This window comes from Macrosteles quadrilineatus, unplaced genomic scaffold, assembly GCF_028750875.1.
Source record: "Macrosteles quadrilineatus isolate MER2022 unplaced genomic scaffold, UCM_ALF_1.0 Scaffold_2__2_contigs__length_208266976, whole genome shotgun sequence".
Lineage (NCBI taxonomy): Eukaryota > Metazoa > Arthropoda > Insecta > Hemiptera > Cicadellidae > Macrosteles > Macrosteles quadrilineatus.
Window position 1 is genome coordinate 124,960,862 of NW_026542595.1, and position 21,222 is coordinate 124,982,083.

At 35.6% G+C, this 21,222-nt stretch overlaps 1 protein-coding gene across 1 annotated transcript in view; it reads left to right on the forward strand.

Annotated features, from left to right (window-relative positions):
• Positions 1 to 21,222, forward strand: part of LOC128987586 (ATP-binding cassette sub-family C member 3-like) — a 40,387-nt gene that overhangs the window by 11,453 nt on the left and 7,712 nt on the right. The window contains exons 10-21 of the mRNA XM_054408516.1: positions 96 to 247; positions 1,181 to 1,318; positions 1,677 to 1,823; positions 2,154 to 2,238; positions 3,026 to 3,225; positions 3,991 to 4,167; positions 5,142 to 5,309; positions 6,178 to 6,361; positions 7,090 to 7,192; positions 7,810 to 7,906; positions 14,343 to 14,562; positions 14,673 to 14,893. Of these exons, the coding sequence (XP_054264491.1) occupies positions 96 to 247; positions 1,181 to 1,318; positions 1,677 to 1,823; positions 2,154 to 2,238; positions 3,026 to 3,225; positions 3,991 to 4,167; positions 5,142 to 5,309; positions 6,178 to 6,361; positions 7,090 to 7,192; positions 7,810 to 7,906; positions 14,343 to 14,562; positions 14,673 to 14,893 (1,892 nt within the window). The remainder of the gene's footprint in view (positions 1 to 95; positions 248 to 1,180; positions 1,319 to 1,676; positions 1,824 to 2,153; positions 2,239 to 3,025; positions 3,226 to 3,990; positions 4,168 to 5,141; positions 5,310 to 6,177; positions 6,362 to 7,089; positions 7,193 to 7,809; positions 7,907 to 14,342; positions 14,563 to 14,672; positions 14,894 to 21,222) is intronic.

The window sequence follows — 21,222 nt, forward strand, 5'->3', positions numbered from 1 at the left end:
AGCCATTTTCAATTAAGCATAACATAAGAATTTTCTTACAATATCTGTCTTTTACAACAGCTATCTTTTAATTACAATTCTATGATCAATTCCAGGTCCGTCAACTCTAGCAGGGCTTGCAGTTATGATAATCATCATACCAGTGAACTCTTTCATTGCGAACAAAGTCAAGTTTCTCCAGATGAAACAAATGAAGTACAAAGATGAAAGAGTCAAACTTATGAACGAGGTCTTGTCCGGAATCAAGGTAAAGCCAGAACCTTTTACTCGTTATCTTTTTGAATAAAAATCATAAATGTTAAAATAACAATTTCCACTTAGAAACGTCCACAGGCAGCATTGGCTACAACCCTTTTTTATGAATTCATACTCCCATAAGGTTAAGGATGTAATAACTAGCACAAGGACCTAGTGACCTAGTTTTTCAGGAGTTTGGTGAGGATAGCAGCAGTGAGTCCACAAGACAAAAACAAAAATCCTAATTACCCAGTCAAGAAACCCCCACTTTTTCCATTTGAATTGAATATAATCTGTTTTATCCCGAATGCAATTCCTCGTTCTTTTCAGAGTCATTTTTGTTGTCATGTAGTTTTTATCTAAAGAACAGTTTAAAAAAGAAAAACAGGACGTCAGAGCCAAAAATCCCGTTTTATACCTCATCCTGTTTTGGCTCAAAGGACCTAAAAATCCTGGTTTTGGTATAAAAATCTTGTAGGCCTATAGGGAAACACAGGATTAGGCTTACCTGGATAGGAACTGTTTAAATTGGTACAAGAAACTCAAAACTCTGTACTACTGTAATTTCTAAAAGAAAAATACTCCATTATATGTTTAGTTTATTGTTTAATATTTGTGGTTTGATCAAAGATAATTTTAACTTTTAATTTTAAGGTTTGTTTCTGACGTTTCTGTACGTGTATGTGAACTTTGGATATTTTCAGTTAGATAGTGTTTATTTGATCAAACTTTAAATCTCTCAAATCATTTCTAAAGAGTAAATCCCTTACAGTAGAATATACTTTACACTCAAATAAGAGAACAACCTTTTGGTCGTTTGGTCCACACAACACTCGTATGGGACGTGAAACTCATCTAAACAGGTTTTAGATCTTGTAATAGGATAACAAGTACACTTCCAGTATCCCAAGTCAATGCTACTGTATTTAATCTTTACTTGTAGGTTTTGAAGCTGTATGCATGGGAACCGAGTTTCAAGGATTATATATCAAAAATCCGAGAGAAAGAGCTGAAGCTAATGAGAAGAGCAGCTTTACTCAACGCTTCCACATCGTTTGTATGGGGCTGCTCATCATTTCTGGTAAGAATGATCTTAGTTGCAGTGCACAATAAGCTGTTTCGGCTGCAATGCAATTTCATGGTCTACTTATAAGCCTGGACTCTTTAAAATAAATCTTAGTTGCAGCTTTTCCAATAGGCTGAATGTAAGAAAATGAAGGGCATAATGATTGAGTGAGACTACTGAATCGTTCTTTATCAAATTTTATTTTGATTTAAATGCTATTGGTGGCTTAGGCATTTGACAAGCTAAATATTTCTGTTCCCACAAAATCCTTTATCCCCAGGCTAGATATGTGCAACATTTTTAAGTAGGAAACAAAATTAACTATAATAACATTGTTTTTTGTGAATTCTTACTGAATCAATACTATTTTCAGGTTTCACTTGCAACATTTGGAGTCTACGTTTTAGTTGATGAACACAACGTTCTCACAGTAGAAATAGCTTTTGTTGCCACGGCACTTTTCAACGTTATGAGAGCTGCCATTTCTTTCTTCCCCATGATGATCCAGTTGTTAGTCCAGGTTTGTTTTTCAAAGATTTTGATTTATATTTATAATATTATATATTTTCTTTAATATTGTCATGCTATTAAAAACAATATTGTTTATGTTATATACATAATGTATTTAAACTCTTTTTATTTTAAAACCTATACAAACTTTTCAACTTGAAAATTTTTTACGCCACACAATTATTATTCTTACTTTGAATTATCGCATAAAATTCATTTGACTTTAATTTTAAGTTTTTACATCATGATCAAATAAGGTGTTATATTCACAGTTTATACAATTTTTAAGTTTGATTACCCTTTACTTAATTCTTATGTTTACTTGTTTTGTTTGTTGCAGAGCATTGTGTCAGTAAAGAGAATCAACAGGTTTTTGAATGCTGAGGAGTTGGACTTTAATTCAGTGTCACATGATGAAAGTAAAAGTAAGTTTCAATCTGTTCTAGCTAAGATACTAGTGTGTGTGAGCTTACATGTAGAATCACAAGAGTGATTGGAAATCAGAAAATAATTAGGGAATGTTTAATTTATATATAGAGATTTAGTACTAAACTATGCAATTTTAAATCCACACATGAGAGCTTTTTAATCCAATGTGTTATTTTTTGGATTTGAACTTGTGTATTTCAATACCATAGGCATTTTGTAACCCCTATAGGCATAAACCTGTAGACATTTTTCCACTGCCAGCGCTGGGAAAGGCCCCGCCTGGAGGCTCAACAATTAATAGGACTGCTGTCGGTGGACACGGTCATACCGATTATGACGGAGGGTGAGGACAATTGGACCTGTGTGTCACATTATATCCAGGGTATTCTCCGCGCCAAGAAGATCGACCTTGACCGGGATGCGGTTGTAGGTCATTAAGAATAAGAATCGAAATGCCAGAAACGGTGCGAGCCCTGAGGGCTTAGGTCACATGTTGGCCTGACTTGAAGTAATGTGACAAACAATTCCAGGTCTGTGTCCAACAGAGTAAAAGGGGGTTTTTTAGTGAGTAGTCTGACAATTTTCAGGAGTCTCACACTACAGGCTGGCTACCTGTGTGCGGAAAAGCATTTTCCCTCCTCTCCCGAAAAAAAAAAAAAAAAAACCTGTAGGCATTTGTACTACCCTGTAACCAGGGCCATTTTTTGAAAGTCCCATGATCAAATACAGCTTTGTAATGCAAAATAAAAAAAACTAAACTTTTACGTTTCCATCTATTTCCAGAGGAACCATTGATCATCGATGGCGGATCGTTCTCCTGGGGCACTGAGAAGGCAGATGCAGCTGTTCTGCGCAACATCACGCTGAAGGTCAACCCAGGGTCGTTGGTGGCCGTGGTCGGAGCCGTGGGGGCCGGCAAGAGCTCTCTCATCAGCGCTTTCCTCGGAGAAATGGACAAGATATCTGGATACGTTAATACCAAGGTAAAAGGCTTTTGTGAGGTGATCTAAAGCTAGTTTTGTCAAGATGAAAGGTACAAGGAGGAAAATTTACTTTTTAAATTGTCTTCAGATCATGTGCACAACAATTTTGTTGTCATATGAAATAGTAGTTGGTAGAATTTGAAATGTAAACTAACTTATTAAGATTCAAGACTTATTTCAACAAGAAACAATGATTGGAAACATGTTAAGTAGACATGATAATATTACATCTACAACAAGAAATCACAGGGGTGTATTCTAAAGACCAAAAATAGTATAACGTTTTAAAAGAACCGGAGAGTCTTCATTTGTTACGTAATCTAGATGATAGGCTTCCTCTGTCACTGTAAATTGTTATATCAAATTCTTTGGTTGATGACCCAATCTCTCGTAATAGATTTTGTTCATCTCTGTAAACAGATTTTTTGTAATACGCTTAACTAAAGGCCAACGTTCAGGATGCCTAAGGGATATCCATCTTTGGAGCAAAGTACCATTCAATTAAGAGAGGCGTGCACGTGGTCATAGGTTATATTGGGGTGGGAGAAGCGAATTATTGTGGAGTCTTGTAAAACTTTTTGGAATATTGTAGAGTTCTGGAATGTTGTTACCCAGGGGGTGACTGGCATCTGTACTATTTTCTCTATCTTTACCAACTTAACATTTAGCCCAGAATGTTTGCGTTATGTAAGTTCACAAACTTCATGGAGAGTCTAGCTTGTTGGCAAAACAGATTGAAATATTAATAATTACTTTCTCCTGTAGGGTTCTATTGCCTACGTGCCGCAGCAAGCTTGGATACAGAATGCAACAGTGCGGGACAACATTTTGTTTGGCAGTGCCTACGATGCCAAGAGATACTACAAAACCATTGAATCTTGTTCACTAAAGCAAGACCTGGACATGCTTCCTGGAGGAGACAAAACGGAAATTGGTGAAAAGGTAAGTTCAAACACATTTGTAGAAATGTCAACTTAAATTTAAATTAACGCATCTTTTGTTGGCTAAAATCCCCGTTCTTTTGCATATGAATCGTTTAATCCAGACTTCAATGCAGTTGGTCATGAGTTTCATTGTTATCCCTGATTTATCAGCTTCTTGAAATTTCTCTGCTCTAAGGGGTCCATCATCTACTAAATAGCAATATTAAATTTCTCCCACGGTCACAGGAATATCAACATAGTTTTTCTTTTGCTTTCACAGCAAAACCCTGACATATGTGACGCTGTAACTATGAAACTTTATCATTGTCTGTTGCAATCGTGGCCAAATCCTAAACATACCGCGCAGTAACAGAAACATCATCTTTGTCTCCCGCGGGCTGCAATACCTTCTAAATATTTCCATTGGTGATAGAAACATCATCATCGTCTTTTACGATTGCAATAAAATCATGAACATCTCCTGCGGTCTTGTTGACATTATCATTGCCCTTTGTGATCACAGTACAATATTGAATATCTCCTGTGGTCACAGAATCATTATCACCACCTTTTGCTATCGCAGCAAAACACCGAATATCACAATACATGTTGTCACTGGATTATCATCACCATCTTCCACGATCGTGACAAAATCATGAACATCTTCTAGTGTAGACATTATAATTGTCTTCTGCGATTGCGAGAATATTCAAATCATCTCCTACGATCGCTTAGACATCATCATTGTCTCCTGCAGTCATGGAAGCGCTATCGTCGTTATCCGGATCGTGAAATCATGAATTTTTCTATTGTGCAATCTTTACAGATGTCTCGGGTATCGGTATCGGAATAGAGTCTTGACAATAGATTCTTCGACACTGATGCCAATGTTCAAGAATCGGTGTTATTGAGAATCGACAGTTGGACACATCCCTAGTTAACAACTTGTTTTTAAAAAATCAAATCATAATAATTATTTGTATTGTATTCCAGGGCATAAACCTGAGTGGTGGCCAGAAGCAGAGAGTCAGTCTAGCCAGGGCAGTATACAATGATGCTGACACTTATCTACTAGATGATCCACTCAGTGCTGTAGACTCACATGTGGGGAAACACATCTTTGAGAACGTCATCGGACCTAAGGGAGTGCTCAGCAGAAAGGTGAGGACGTAAAGTATAACGAACTGGGTTGGATTTGTCTGGAGTTAAAATTAAAACATGAATATAGATCTTAGACTTAAACTTTAAGGTTTTCATTTCACCACATTAACTACCAGGTCTCAGGAGACTATATACACAGAGGAGTGTGACGGCTGGTAGGGAATCTTTCAAATGATGAGTTGCATAAAAGCATTGACAAAAGAATTAAATATAGACTGAAAGCAGTGCTGTGTTTGTTAGGAGTGCCGTGTAGTTTCGGTGCACACCGCTGTAGAGTCAAGCGCTTGCGAAATGACAAGTTGGTAGTTGGAGCCAGGGTTGTCAGCTTCTGAAGAATTCCCCGGAATCTGGGGAGTAGGAGTTTGTTATGTTATTTTTTGTGTTTTAAAAACTTGGTCATTTCGTTTGCAAGGGTGGTAGTGCTGGTAGCAGACAGTGAATTGACGACGGCAACAAACAGTGAGCATCGTAGAACCTTCCTTTGTCAGTCCATATTTAATCCTTTTGTCTATTATAAAAGTCATGTATATTCTTATGCTAGACATCCTTCAACAAAATTCCAAATCCAGCTTCATAATTTTTATAAATCATGAGATTCAAAAATTGAACATTAAAACTTTTTCTAATTTATAGAGCAGTCTATTCTAACCATTTCTTATTTTTTTACCGAACATTTTTTCTAGGCTTAACTTGAACTACACTTTCTTTAAGTTCTAGGTTATGAGAAGGAAACAAACTTAATAAGAGTCAGGTCTTGACTAAGTATGGTTGTCATAAATTGTAAAGTAATAAAAATTCATAGACTTAAATTTGTATTGTCGAACAGGAGTATTTTTTAAATTTTACAGTCTTTTTCTTTTTCTTCTAGACTCGAGTCATGGTGACACACGGAGTAACTTTCCTACCTCAAGTAGACGTCATTGTAGTGATGAAAAATGGAGAGATAATTGAAACAGGAACATTCAAAGAGTTGCTGAACAACAAGGGAGAATTCTCAGACTTCTTAGTTCAACACATCACCGAGTCAAAGGACGAACTTGAGGTCGAAGGAGGTTAGCGCGCACATTGTAAATCTCTTGCCTTATTGAGTGTTTTTATATCATTAACAAGGATGATAAAAACATCCTTAACTATAAAAAAAAACTTTATAATAATGATTTCAGCAAACTGACAATACTTTCTCCCAGCTTGGCAACACCAACAACCTTTAAATTAGGTGTGGTGAGACTAACTTGACTTGTTATGTGGAAAATCACATAAGTTGCAAAAACTTTTGAAACAGGATTGGGTGTTGTACCGTACAATGTTGTTTAGAGTTAAAAAGACCATAAGATATTACTCAAATATGTCGTTTTGAGTTTTGGAAATTTGTAATATGATATTTTAGTTTTTTTAATATGATTTTAGTTTGTATTTGGTCCAGGAATAGTCAGTAGAAAGTTCGGGGGCACCTACATATTTAAGTTTTACATACATATTTAAATTTAACAGTATGTTCACATAAAAACTTTGTAAAAATAAATAAATAATAATTATTAAAATTATTGAGTCGTGTAGCCTATTTATCAAAAGGCATGCAATCGAGAACTCTGGGGTTCAATAATACTGAACCAGAAAATGCTACAAAACCTATACCAGGACTAATTGTTGAGAACAAAAAGTCAAGAATTTAATAGTTTTTAATAATTTTTCAAAAATAATTTTGCAATGCAAAATGCCATTAATGTAAGGGTTTTTGCTTTATATTGAGGACTCGAGATCTAACCTTTGTCGGTTTCAGAATTGGAAGAACTAATTGAGGAAAATCCCACTTTGAAAGTTCAGATTCAAAGGCAACTGAGTAAATCTGGTTCTGTGAGATCTACTTCTTCGTCAAATTTTAGGTGAGTTTATGGACTATTTTTGCATAGTAAGTAGCTGCTAGCCGTTAAATGAAATAGTGTTGAGGTAACATGAGCCTTGTGTTCAATTATTTTGTAAACAAGTTTTACACATAGGCCTACTGTAATATTCAAATGGCTAAGCCATCCTGTCCCTTCCCGCCCAAAAAATCAGGAATGAAATAAAAATCCAGTCCAGTCCTGAATTAAAAATTAAATCCTGTCCGTCCCTACAGTAAAACGTTACTTAAAAATTCTTTTGTATGTTTTTTCAAAAAAAAACATTTACTTGGCAGTTTGTATAGAATAACTGTTATTCTATGACTTTTCCTTGATGGTATCTAAATCAGAAGCACTCATTTTAGCTAGGGATTTTAAACACAAATAATGAAATAATCAAAATCCATCAATTTGATTTTGATATTATACCATTAAGAACCTGCCCTTTTGGCGCTGATATCCAAAACACGACAGAAACCACCACTCTAACAGTGCACCCTATTATTCATATGCTGCTTAATGATACTTATACTATTCTAGGTCATCTAGTAAACACTGGTATAGAAATATTTTACAAGTCACAAAAACGAAGCAATTTAACATTGATACAATTGTTTCAGCCATAGAAAAGCCTCTACAGCAAGTGAAGAAAATATTCAAACTTTGACTTCTCAAATAGACAAACTCATACAAGCAGAAAAGACGGAAACAGGCAGTGTAAGCAAGTTATTCTATCAATTTGTTTTACGTTTTTTTTTTTGTTTTTTTCCCCAAACCCTATGAACAATGAGCTTTTCATAGATACATGTTGTTTACTTACAGGGATATGTTTGTATTTTGGTATGATATATAAATAAATAAATTATTATGGCGTCCTGTGTGTTCAAAAATGGCGGGTGGAAGTAAAGACGACGAGCACTGTGGTGAATGTAATTATAAAGTTACTAATAAAACGGGAGGTATTTTTTGCGGAGGTATATGTGAAAAGTGGTTTCACCTCAAATGTAGCAAAATAACTAAAGAAGAATGCAAAAAATTTGAAGAATTGAAGGGTAAAGCTATGTGGTTCTGCTCTGCATGTGAAAGTGAGGTTAAACGTTTCATAGACCGTTTGAAAAATGAACATTTGAGTGGCAATACCAATGACAATACCAGCTTAAAATTGATCTGGGATAAATTAGACTTGATTCAAACTAATTACGTTAAAATAGATGAGCGGCTGAAACAAGTTGAAAACTCTAGCAAATCAATTCCAACCGCAAACATTATTGGGAATAGGCCTACCACTACAGACGAAAGTGATCGTTGCACATCCGATTCAAATGTAATGAACAATGAAAATGTTAATATCGAAGTATTAAATGTTTCTAGTGTTGAAAAAATATCTGATGGTTCCAATGATATCGAAACATATGCACAAATAGCAGCCCAAAATAAGACTACCAATCAAGATACCAAGGCTCTGGGTAGGCCTAAGCCTAACCCCCGTGGCAAGTTAGATAAACTTAGCGAAAAAGAGAAGAGGTTATCTGTTAACCATAGTAAGAAAACTGTTGTGGGTTCTAAGCCTAGTGTGGAGAATTCCAATTTGATTTCGGCTCAGAAGAAGGAGTGGGTGTTTGTATCTCGATTGTCACTACAATGCAAACCCGAGGACATTAAGGAACATTTAGAACAGGTGGGCGTTAATACTAGTAACGTGATTTGTGAAGAAGTTAGGACTAAATTCCCTGGCTACAAGTCCTATAAGGTAGGAGTCAACCCGGAAGACGTAGACAACATTATAAAGCCGGAACTGTGGCCTGAAGGTGTACTTGTGTGTGAGTACACATCACCTAGACCTAAACCTAGACCGTTCCACAATGATAGGAAGAGTTTTTATGGAATGCGAGACCGCAACGCAAAAAGAACTAACACCTCCTAAAGTCCATATGGAACTAGGCCTAGGCCTATCTACCTCAACATCACTACATTGTAAGTCAAATGTCGTAGGCCTACAGCGTAAAGGATCCTGTGTACTTAAATGTTTATTCTTAAATGTTCAAGTAGTGATGTGGGCCGGGTAAATACCCAGTGGGTAGGTAAATATAAATTGGGTATTTACCCGGGTATTTACCCCAGGCCTGGGTAAATACCCAAAAACTGGGTATTTATAATTTGTATTAAAGTTAGAAAAGATTGAGATGTTTTTTTGCAATTATTACCCTGTAAGGATAGTAAAATGATAATAAAATGTGTTAAACGACATTTCATTTGGTCACTACTAGCATTTTACTTATGGGTATTATCGCCATAAATACCCAGGTCTCAGCATAAAGCATAATCGGCATAAATACCCCTTGGTCGCATGGTTGCACTGGTCCTGACTACTTATGATTTTTTAATTTCTATGATAGAGAGATGAATTTATTTTATTGAAAGCAAAGAAAAATAATTTGTAAAGTAATAATTATTATTTAAGGCCGGTCTACACGCAAGGATTTACCGTACGTTTTACCTGCGCAAGTAAATCGTTGCGTGTGTACCGCAAAACTGTGCATTTTTGAGAACTGCGCGGAGACGGAAGACGGAGCGATAAAACTATTGCTGAGAGCATAGTTTTAACAACGTTTTCAGACAAGTCGTTGCGTGTGGACACTGTCATCCGTTTCAACTCCGTCTTCACGCTCAAAACCCCAGTATGCAGTGTTGTCTTCACGTGCTGTCAGACGTATAAGTGTGTTTTTTAATTACGACCGCAGATCTTCGCCAATGTTCCCGTGATTTTATTGCTGAATTCGTCGAACTGTCCAGAAGTGTCCTTAATTTATGGAGGGTCAAGAGTAAGGAATACAGTGACTGTGATAAGAAAAAAGACTTACATACTTTTGAAAAATACAAAGCAGTAGATTCAAGCGTGAACAGAGAAACTATTATGAAGTTTGTTGTCATTTTAGTAACCAACGTCTTGACCATACGAGCGCCGTCGTATCTCAGACTTATTTCTTTGCTTACTTGTAACACTGGCTGCAGAAATTGCCAACAGAAACACATCTTCCATGATATTACATGCACATACACTGAAAGTTATCACAAAACTGCACTAAAAGTTGGTGCTGAAACCTGTACTGTGTGGACGCATTTCTTTGCAACGACTTGACTGCAACGTTTTACCTGCGCAGATAAAACGTTCGCGAAATCCTTGCGTGTGGACCGGCCTTTAGAAAGACAGGAAAATTTAACCTAGTAGTGGCCTATGTGTTAACAACTTTTAAGAAGAAAATAATTAAAATTCAATCAGTAATTTCATAAACTTGTGATACAAAACATTTGAATCTGTAGCACAATAAATCTTTCAAAATTATATTAAGTTAGGCCAAAAAACAGGAGACACATTTTTTTAGTAGGTTTATCCAAATATATTATTGTTTCCAACCAAGCGGTAACACAGAAATGTTTAATTATAATTACTTTTAGTATTCTGCCTATGTCATTCAGGCCTTAGGAATTTGTAGTATTCTAAAATGTTATAGGCCTACGCAATAATGTATTGTTAATAAAACTATTTATGGCAAGTTCAACTGTTTTTATTGCATCATAAATAGGTACCCAACAATTCCTGGATATTTATAAATTAAAATAATTTTGTTTATGTTATTTAATTGGTTATAAATTTATAAAATGATAACAATTGAAATAGTTACAGCCTTTTTTAATATACCATCTTTTGGCAAGTTTTTCAAAATTTAACTGATGTTACTCGATTTAAGACACGAAACTAAATGCTTATTTAGAAACTTTAAATGTAATATTTAAAAAAAAGTGCTGAATCATTAAATAAAAGGTACTAGCAAAGCTTAAAGTTACTGTATAGACTATGCTAATTTATCATGTAATAATAACAATAACATATTTAGGGGTAGATATAAATGAATTTCAATCGATTTCATAAATACCCAAAATACCCGGGTATTTATGGATTTTGGGTATTTACCCCGAGTTTTAAATACCCGGGTATTTTACATCACTATGTTCAAGGATTACAAGGCAAGCTAAATATGTTAGAAATAGAAAGTACTGAAAACGAGTATAGTATTATCTGCTTAAATGAACATTGGCTCGTTGAAGAAGAAGTGGAGTTCCTTAACCTAGACGGCTTCAGAAGTGCAGCGTTTTTTTGTCGGAAGAATTTCATTAGGGGTGGTACTGGTATCTTTGTATCCAGCCTGATAAGTTTTGAGAATTTAAAACTGGATTGGCTCTGTGTTGAAAAGAATTTTGAATGTTCTGGTGTATTTATCAAGGCTTTTAATTTGGCTATAGTATCGGTTTACCATTCACCTTCTGGAGACAGCAACATCTTTCTCACTAATTTGGAACTGTTATTAATATTCTTAGATCGTTTCAAGTGTAATATAATAATTGGTGGTGACTTCAATGCCAAATTTGATGTAAATAATAAACTACAAAGCGTGAAGCAGCTTGTCTACACTCTGGAACAATTTAACTGTCATTACATTAACAGAGCGCCAACTAGGTTCAACGCCTGTCTCGACAACATCTTTACCAACATCTCGGAAGAGTTATATTCTTCTAAAGTGGTCTACCCTGATATGTCTGACCATGATGGGCTGGAGCTTACAGTGGAGTTGGTCCAATCTTCTACTCGACCAGAAATACCTACAGTTGTCAATAGAGACGTCTCTTTGAAGCGTTTACAAGAATTTAAATCCAATTTACTACAAATTGACTGGCTGCCTCTGTTAAACTTTGGTAATTTACCTGCTGAGGACTTATTTAATGTTTTTTTCTACACTCTTCTGGATGTTTTTTACATAAGTTGCCCGGAGAAAATCGTAAGAAAGAAGAACAAAACTTCGAGTGGTGCAGGAAAATCTTGGTACACACAGGATTTGAAAAAAATGAAAGAAAGGACTATGGCCTATCGTACAATACTTCAAGCTTCTCCTAGCGAGGTGGCACTTAAGGCATACAATTGCAGTCGGAAGATCTACAAATCGGCAGTCAACCAGGCAAAACTAGATGCAAACGACAGATCCATCGAGTCCGCTTCCAACAAAAGCCGAACAGCTTGGAACATCATCAAGAAGAGCACAACCAACAATGTTCCGGATGTCGAGGTGGGGATCTCCCCTGAGGAGTTTAACAACTTCTTCATCAGCTCAGTAGAGGAAGCCAGAAGTACCATCGATCAGCCTGATGTGTCTTCAGAGGAACTGCTTCGTAGGTCCGGTCGTTGTGAAGCTCACCTTGAATGGAAATATGTGTCCAGTGAGGAGGTTATAAGTGAAGTGCGGGCCATGAAAGCTTCAAAAAGTAAAGATGTGTTCGGCCTCTCGGGTTACATAATCCGGTATATTCTGAGTGCAATATTGCTTCCTTTGGTGTTGTGTATCAATGCGATTTTAAGGGAAGGAGTTTTCCCAGAAGTGCTGAAAATAGCACGAGTTGTTCCTATTCACAAAAAGGGTTGCAAAAGTAATGTCAAGAATTATCGACCAGTGTCATTAGTGCCTATTTTAGGTAAATTAATTGAACGAATTGTAAAGCACCAGGTATGTACACACTTTGATAGATTTAAGCTTTTTTCTGCATGTCAGTTTGGTTTTCTGAGTGGAAGGTCAACTACGGATGCCATTGATTGCTTTGTTTCTGGGATTTTGGAAGCTTTTGAGGGAAGGAGTCTTGCTCAGGTGACTGCGTGTGATTTGAGCAAGGCTTTTGATTGTGTCGATCATGGTCTCTTGCTGTGTAAATTGGAGCACTATGGCATCCGTGGTTGTCCTCTCCAATTTTTTAAGTCTTATTTAAGTGGTCGTTCACAGTTTGTTGATGCAAAGGGTGTGCATTCCAGGTGCGTTGAAGTGAAAACTGGGGTTCCCCAAGGCTCGGTACTTGGTCCCCTACTCTTTTTGATTTCTGTCAATGATTTGCCACTTAGTATTGAGGGTTCTCAAACCACAATGTTTGCAGATGATACAACGTTCCTAACTGTTCACCCTGATCTCAATAGGTTAAAGTTATCTGTAGAACATACAATGAAACAAGCTGGGGATTGGTTTAGTGCCAATAAACTCCTTCTTAATGTAGACAAGACACAACACCTAGTTTGCCATACTAAAAACAAAGATTTGGGCTCAGGTGTAATTTGTAAAGAGGTTAGGCCCATAAAAGTCCTGGGTGTGTTGATTGACAGCAGCCTTTCTTGGTCAGCTCACATTGATTTAGTATGTTCAAAACTGTCAAGAGTTATTTATTTAGTGAATAGGTTAAAAACTGTTGTTTCTGAGAAATATATCCGAGTAGCCTATTTTGCATTTTTTCAGTCAGTGTTAAGCTATGGTCTGATTCTCTGGGGTAACGGTAGTAATATAAGTGATGTTTTGTTACTTCAGAAAAAGGCACTTAGAATAGTAACCAAATCAGCTCTCAAAGCCCATTGTAGACCTTTGTTTATAAAAACTAGGATATTGACTGTCATTAACCTGTACATATATGTGTGTTTACTTGATGTTAAATTAAAATTAGGAGACTTGGCTGTTAGAAAAGATTTCCATTCTCATTACACTAGATCTAACTCTCTACTTGAAATTCCGTCCCATAGACTAAGTAAATGTGCCAGTAACCATTCAATCATGAGCTTAAAGTTATTCAATGTATTGCACTCTGAGTCAAGAGCGTTGCCTGAGTTGGTTTTTAAAGATAGGCTATACAACTGGCTTGTTGAACATCCTTTTTATGTGATTAAAGAGTTTTTTGATGTAAAAGTTGTTAAGTTTTGATGTTTAATAGTTTATCTAGTATATTCTCCACCCAGCCTACAGCCTTCTTTTTACTTTTAAACTTTTAAATTTTTACCTGTTATTGTCTGTGATATTAGCTTATTAATCTAGTCTGACTGGGTTACTGTGTAACCCTATTTTACCATAATATGTGACTATGTCTATTGCAAGATTGTTTTGCTTAATGACAATAAAGGATTTCTGATTTCTGATTTCTGGTTATGTTGCAGAAAATATAAGCCTACAAAGTAATATATCATTGATGAATATTTAACAACAACGATTTTTTCCAACAACAAACACTAACACCTTTAATAAATAGGTAACCGTACGGTATACAAACTACAATTTATTATTTGATTATTTGACAGGTAAAGCTGGGTGTCTACATGCACTACCTCAAGTCGGCAGGCTTACTCCTGTCTGTAGCGACACTAGGTTTCCAGCTGGTATCACAAGCGTTGGGTATTGCATCTAACATCTGGCTGTCTGATTGGTCGTCAGATACCTCCGCGGCCGTGGACGGTGTGCAGGACAAGGATAAACGCAACTTCTATCTGGAAGTCTACACGGCTCTAGGCTTCAGTCAAAGTAAGTGGATTTGTTGTAGTAGGAATGAGTGTTCATCTATAACTTGACATCGTATCACTAATAAAACAACAATAAAATAACTTTGCTGAAATAAAATTTTTTTTAAACAGTGGCAGCAGTGATAGCTGGAGCCTATGCTTTGGCGTTTGGCACAGTTTTGGCATCCCGTTACCTCCACAGCTCTATGCTGGGCAACATCTTACATTGTCCAATGAGCTTCTTCGACACTACGCCTACTGGTCGTCTGGTCAACAGGTTCGGCAAAGACGTCGACGTCATCGACAACACTCTTCCGTTCACCTTCAGTACTGCACTTACTGGGTTTGGAAACGTAAGTGTTTACGGTTAATATCTATGATATGAGGAGAGTGGGGGAAGCCCCTGATGTAGTGAAACCTGTTAAACTTGTGCTCCTCATTTTTTTGAAATTTTTACAGTTAATTATACTTTCTCTATTCAGTTTTTCATATGTAAATATTCAGTTTTTAACTCTTCATAAAAGTGCAGAACCAGTTTTTCTATTTAAATAACCAGTTATTAAATATCAGGGTTTTTCCGAATAATATTTTAATATAATTCAGGATTATGCAGAGAAGAGATAAGATGGGACCACTGATAAGGCTGGACAAGGAAAGTTTGTGAGTTGACCTTTGACTAGGTAGGCAAGACGGCCGTTTAATTTCATCACAACAAAGTTTGTTTGCAAGGGACTGATCTTTGAACTGTAACTGATAAGGCTATATTGTTTTGTTGCCACATCTCATTGATCGCATTAACAAGGTGGAACAATTGTTTATCAACAATGAATTGTTGGAATCACGATAAATAAATTTATCTGTAACTGTTCCTAATATAATAACCTATTTATATATTTATTTATTTATTTTATATTTGATGATTCTAAATGGATTCCATTAAAAAGGATTCCATACAAATCTCAGCCCTGCCTCGTGGATGGACAAGGGAGGAGAAACCGAGGAAAACTGGCCTGAGTAAGGGCAAGGTTGATATTTATGTTAAATCACCGGGAGGTAAAATATTTCGATCAAGAAAAGAACTTCAAAAATATATTGAGGAAAAAAACTTTTCATTCAAAATAGAGGATTTTAATTTCTCTTACAAAAAAGACAAAAGTAATATTTCCTCGATTTCAAGTATTAATGAGTCACTAAGTAGTCAAGTTTCGACGGACTCTTCCATTTCACTGAGCTCAAATGAATCTATAGGTACTCAAACTGAAATACAAAATATCCAACCCTATTCAACATCTGAAACTCAAACTGACATTGAAGCTGCAAAAATGTTGCTAGTTTCTGATGAGCTTTTGAATGGAAAATGGCTTACTGATCTATCAATACAACCTTGTTTTCAGTTGTTGAATGATAATTTTCTAGATAAAAAATCAAGCTTAATATTAAATCCCTTGGTTGTGCATATTATGAAGAATACCAATGATTTTTATTTCATGCTAGACTCACTCAATGTTAAGGAAAAAGAGATTGTTATTTTGCCCGTTAATGATTCAGTAAACCTAACACAATCAGATAGTGGTTCTCACTGGAGTACATTAGTGTTCAATAAACCTGAAAACAAATTTTTGTACTTTGACTCTATGTCACCGTATAATGAAGCTAGCGCCCTTCTGGTTGCAAACAAACTATCCACCTACCTTAATGGAACAATGCCACTTAATTTTGTTGCACTTGGCGGACCACAACAGTCTAACACCAGTGACTGTGGGGTTTTTATGTGCTGGACAGTAGAATCTTTGGTACACGATATTATTACAACTGGATTTTTAAATATTGACTTTATCCTACAGGCTAAACTGACTCAATATGACATGATTAGAAAACGTTCCCTTCTCTCATATGTGCTTTTTAATATGGGAAAAATCTCTGATGAAACCATTATCTCGTTAATGTTGAGAAGAAATGGGGAAAGCATCCCGCAGGAAGAGAAAGTAATTTTAAAACCTCCTGAAAGTATTTCCATGAAAAGTGATAATCCTGGCAAGTTTCAATCGAACCGTAACGGTAGCTGGAATACTGTTAAAGGAAGACCTAACAACAAATTTAATAAGACAATAAAGCAATCCACATCAGCCGAACAACACACCTTGGCTTTGTGTAACAGGTTTGAAATTCTTAATGATAGTAGCTGTCAAAAGAATGGTCAAGATATTTCGGAGACAATTAACAGAGCGCAAAGAAATAATAAAAAACAAAGAAGATACAAGAATACTAGAGTAAATAAGATCCATGAAACTAAAATTACTTTCTGTGCGGACAGCCAAGGGAAGGACTTAGCTCCGATAATTACTGAACTAAGTGATGGTGCTGTTTCAGCTTTCGGCTATGTAAGGCCTAACACCACGTTAATGCAAGTAATTGATTCAGTTACAATAGACAAAGCAAACGGTCCTTTGCTAATTCTCGGAGGGTCTAATGACAGTTTGAAGGGGAACTTTACAAACATCTATAAGAACCTAGAAAGTGAACTGAAATCGATTTCAAATGACAGACCGATTTTCTTATGTACCATACCCATTCGACACGACAAGTCTCAGGATAGTACGGAAAATAATCAAATTCAAATGGTTAATAACTACATCGTGGAGGTTGCAGCTCGGTTAAACAACATTACAATTATTAACCTAAATCAACTGAAGCGACAACATTATACCCTGCATGGTTTACACCTGAACATTAAAGGCAAGACTCAACTAGTTCGGATATTTTTAAAAACTCTTATTTGGTGGAACAATAAAAAAATAAATCAACAATACCATAAGCATCAGATTCCAATCAAGGTTTTGGAGATGAATATGGAAGATAAAATTTCGGAAGAAAAACTAATCAAAAATAATGCTTTCGCGCACACCATATCAGGCGATTTTGGAGCACACAGACAGATGTCGGCTGGTGTGGCAGTAACTTTTAAGAGACTTTTTGGCAAACCACTTGCTTCTGACTGCTTAACTGACTATCTTGCCTTTCAACAAGTCCCAGGTGGAGCCGGAGTCTATGGTCTTGTTACCAAAGGCAAGTTTAATGCCAAACCTAAACATCAAGATTATGATTCAGCTTTCGCAGATTTAACTGAAGACTTTAAAAAAAAGAGATTTTATAAATTAATCTGCTCAGCCATGGGGTGTGTGCGGGATGAAATACCAGTGGAACATTTTGCAGCCAATATTGTGAAATTTCACAGGCTCACTGGAGCCCAGGTAGAAATAATATCTTACAAACAATGCTGGGCCTCCAGAGTGCTGTGGAATGGACTTTCTTACGAGGAGTTTAATGCCAGTTTGAAACATAACATCCTAAGTAAATATTTACAAGCTGAACCTTCCCCTGACGCCTTTAGTGCTAACCAGCCTGAGACCTGTTCTCCTGTAACTGTGCAATCTACATCTGGAGACAATACCAGTACCACGGATGACCTCTACCCTTACCAACCTCGGACCTGCCCACCTTTAACACATGGAGGCAACACCAATGATGACCTCAAGGAGCCAGCGAACCAAGTGTCCAGTGAAAGTGGAAAATATGGGCAATATAGTGTCAGTGACCTGTGCTCCAAAGTTCCAGCTTTAAACTAGATCTTTATGACAAAGAAAATATTTCTGCATGTACATATAGGGATCTAAGAAAAGATAATTGTTTTAATAATTCCATAAAATGTTCTAATATAAATTCCTCTGTACCAATGAAAGTCTTGCAACAAAAATATGTTTTACAAATCAGTAGTTCAAATAATATTAATAAACAACCTTGGATTTTGCATTGGAATATTCAAGGCTTCATGAATAACTATTATGATTTAAATTTATTTCTTGAAAACTTAGAAAAAAAATGTCAAAATAATATCTCTAAATGAGCATTGGCTGTCTGATAACAATATACTCTCTTCTGTCAATAGATTAGGAAAATTCAAGGTTGGGGACTATTTTTGTAGGAAAATTAAAAAAAAGAGGAGGATCTGCTATTTTAGTATCTAATGAACTTGATTTTAAACTAAGAGATGATCTAAAGTTTGAAAATGAGGAAAACTCTTTTGAAGCTAGTTTTATTGAGATATCTCAGTGGAAAACCCTTTTTATTTCAATATACAGGATTCCAAATCATGATATTGATAAATGTTTTTTGAGCAAATTTGACTCTTTGTTAGATAAGATTTCACACGAATTACAGTTAAAAAATATTGTTATCTGTATGGATCATAATATGGACTTTTTGAATGGCGGTAACAGAGGAAAGCAATTACAGTACATTTGTGAACAGCATGGTTTAAAACATCATTTTGTGGATCCCACAAGAATTACTCCATTGTCTAAATCATGTATTGACAATGTTTTCTCAAATAATAGATCTTTAACCAGCCAGGCTCATAAAATTGTAATAAATGCAGGTGACTCGGACCATGAAGCTCTATTATTATTATGCCTGGGTGAAATCAACACAAAAAATTTAACTAAGTCTAAATCCATTTTCAGAAGATTTTTTTCATGTGATAACATGGAAAATTTCAGGAACAATTTACAATCATCATTATGGCAATTTGACCCCTCTCTTGACGTTAACATTAACTACAATAGTTTTCTTTCAAATGTTTTGTTGAATTTCAATAATGCATTCCCTTTAAAACTATTTAAATCCACAAATAAAAAAAGTGAACACAAAAATTGGGTTACAAATGGAATAAAAATTTCGGCAGGGAATAAACGTTTGTTGCACGAAGAATCAAAGTGGAACAAAAACCAAGACTTTATCAACTATTTTAAGACATATAAAAAATTTTTCAAAAAAGTCACTACCCTTTCTAAAAAACTGTCAAATGAAAATTATATTAAAAAATCATCGAATATAACTAAAGCCACTTGGGCTGTACTAAACAAGGAGATGGGCGTAAATAAAAAGGACAATGAAATTCCATATCAAATTGAGAATACATCCCAACAGAATAGTTACAAAATAAAAAAAGAATTGGCTAATAGTTTTAATGAGAATTTTCTGAATGTAAAAAATAAGGTTCAATCTAATCCAGATGGAAAAAAGGCAATGAGTTTCATGGTCAGTGAGCAAAATAATATGTTTACATTTAATAAATTAAGCATATCTGATATAAGAAAGATAGTGTTTTCTTTGAAACCATCCAAGGCTTCAGGGTGGGATGAAATTCCGTTATTTGTTATTAAACATGTAATAGACTTTATCCAAGAACCTTTGTGCAAGCTCATAAACCAGTCTCTGGAGCAGGGAATTTTTCCTGATAAATTAAAATATTCTGAAATTAGACCATTATTTAAGAAAAACGACAAAAACAACCTAGACAATTATCGTCCTATCGCATTACTTCCATGTTTTTCCAAAATATTTGAAAAAGCTATTGATATTCAATTACGATCTTTTTTAGAAAGTAACAACATCTTAAACAATACTCAATTTGGTTTCCGAAAAGGGCACAGTTGTCAAACATCAATGGCAAGAATGGTTAACTGCATCACACGGGCTCTGGATGGATATCAGAGAGCAGCTGGTGTTCTCTGTGACCTGTCCCGGGCGTTTGATTGCGTTGATCACGACATCCTCATTGGTAAATTTAAAAAAATTGGTATTAAAGGCAAAGAAATTAATTTATTTTCTTCTTATCTTTCTAATCGGTTTCAGAGAACTAAATTAACAAAAAATAATGAAACTGTTTATTCAACTTGGGGGAAAGTACCATGTGGTGTGCCTCAGGGGTCGATACTGGGCCCTAGTATGTTCATAATCTATGTTAATGACCTACCTCAAGTCTCCAATATGGAACTCTTTCAGTATGCAGACGATACAATGGTGCTATGTACGGCACCCAGTATCGACTCCCTGCGACACACACTCGACAGGGAGGTGCAAGCGCTCAGAGACTGGTTCCAGGTGAATGGGTTGGTTATGAATGATGATAAAACTCAGCTTATAGAATTTAGGTCTAATAATAATCAATATAAAACAGGTAAAATTACAACATCAAAATCTAAAATGCCACTGCAGCAAAATGTGAATTTTTTAGGTATAACTGTCAATGAAAATCTTAACTGGAAATCACAAGTTGTTAATTTGATTAAACGATTAAACCGCTGTATTTTCTCTCTTCGTGCAATCAGACAAGCTGTTGACTTGAAGACTCAGCTTATAGTTTATCATGCTTATTTTTCTTCAATAATGACATATGGTATTCTGGTTTGGGGAAACTCATGCCACTCCAACAAAATATTCAAACTTCAACAAAAAGCAATTAGAATTATTGGGCGAGTTCCTCGTAGAACTCCTTGTAAAAGTCTTTTTCAAACATTTTCGGTTTTAACATTTTATGATCACTATATTTTAGAAATTTCAAATTGGGTTAAAGACAATCTCTCCTCATTCATGAACCAACCCATTAATTCCCACCACACTAGATTTAAGAGTTATATTAAGCCTGAAACCCATAGATTAGAGAAATTTCATTTATCTCCCCAATATATAGGCCCACAAGTTTACAATAAGTTACCACTCCGCATAAAAAATTGAAATAAAGAAAATATTGATAGTAAAACACAGTTCAGGTCCACCCTGAAGACCTGGTTAAAAACAAAAAAATTTTTTTCTATAGAATGTTATTTAAATAGGGACGTTA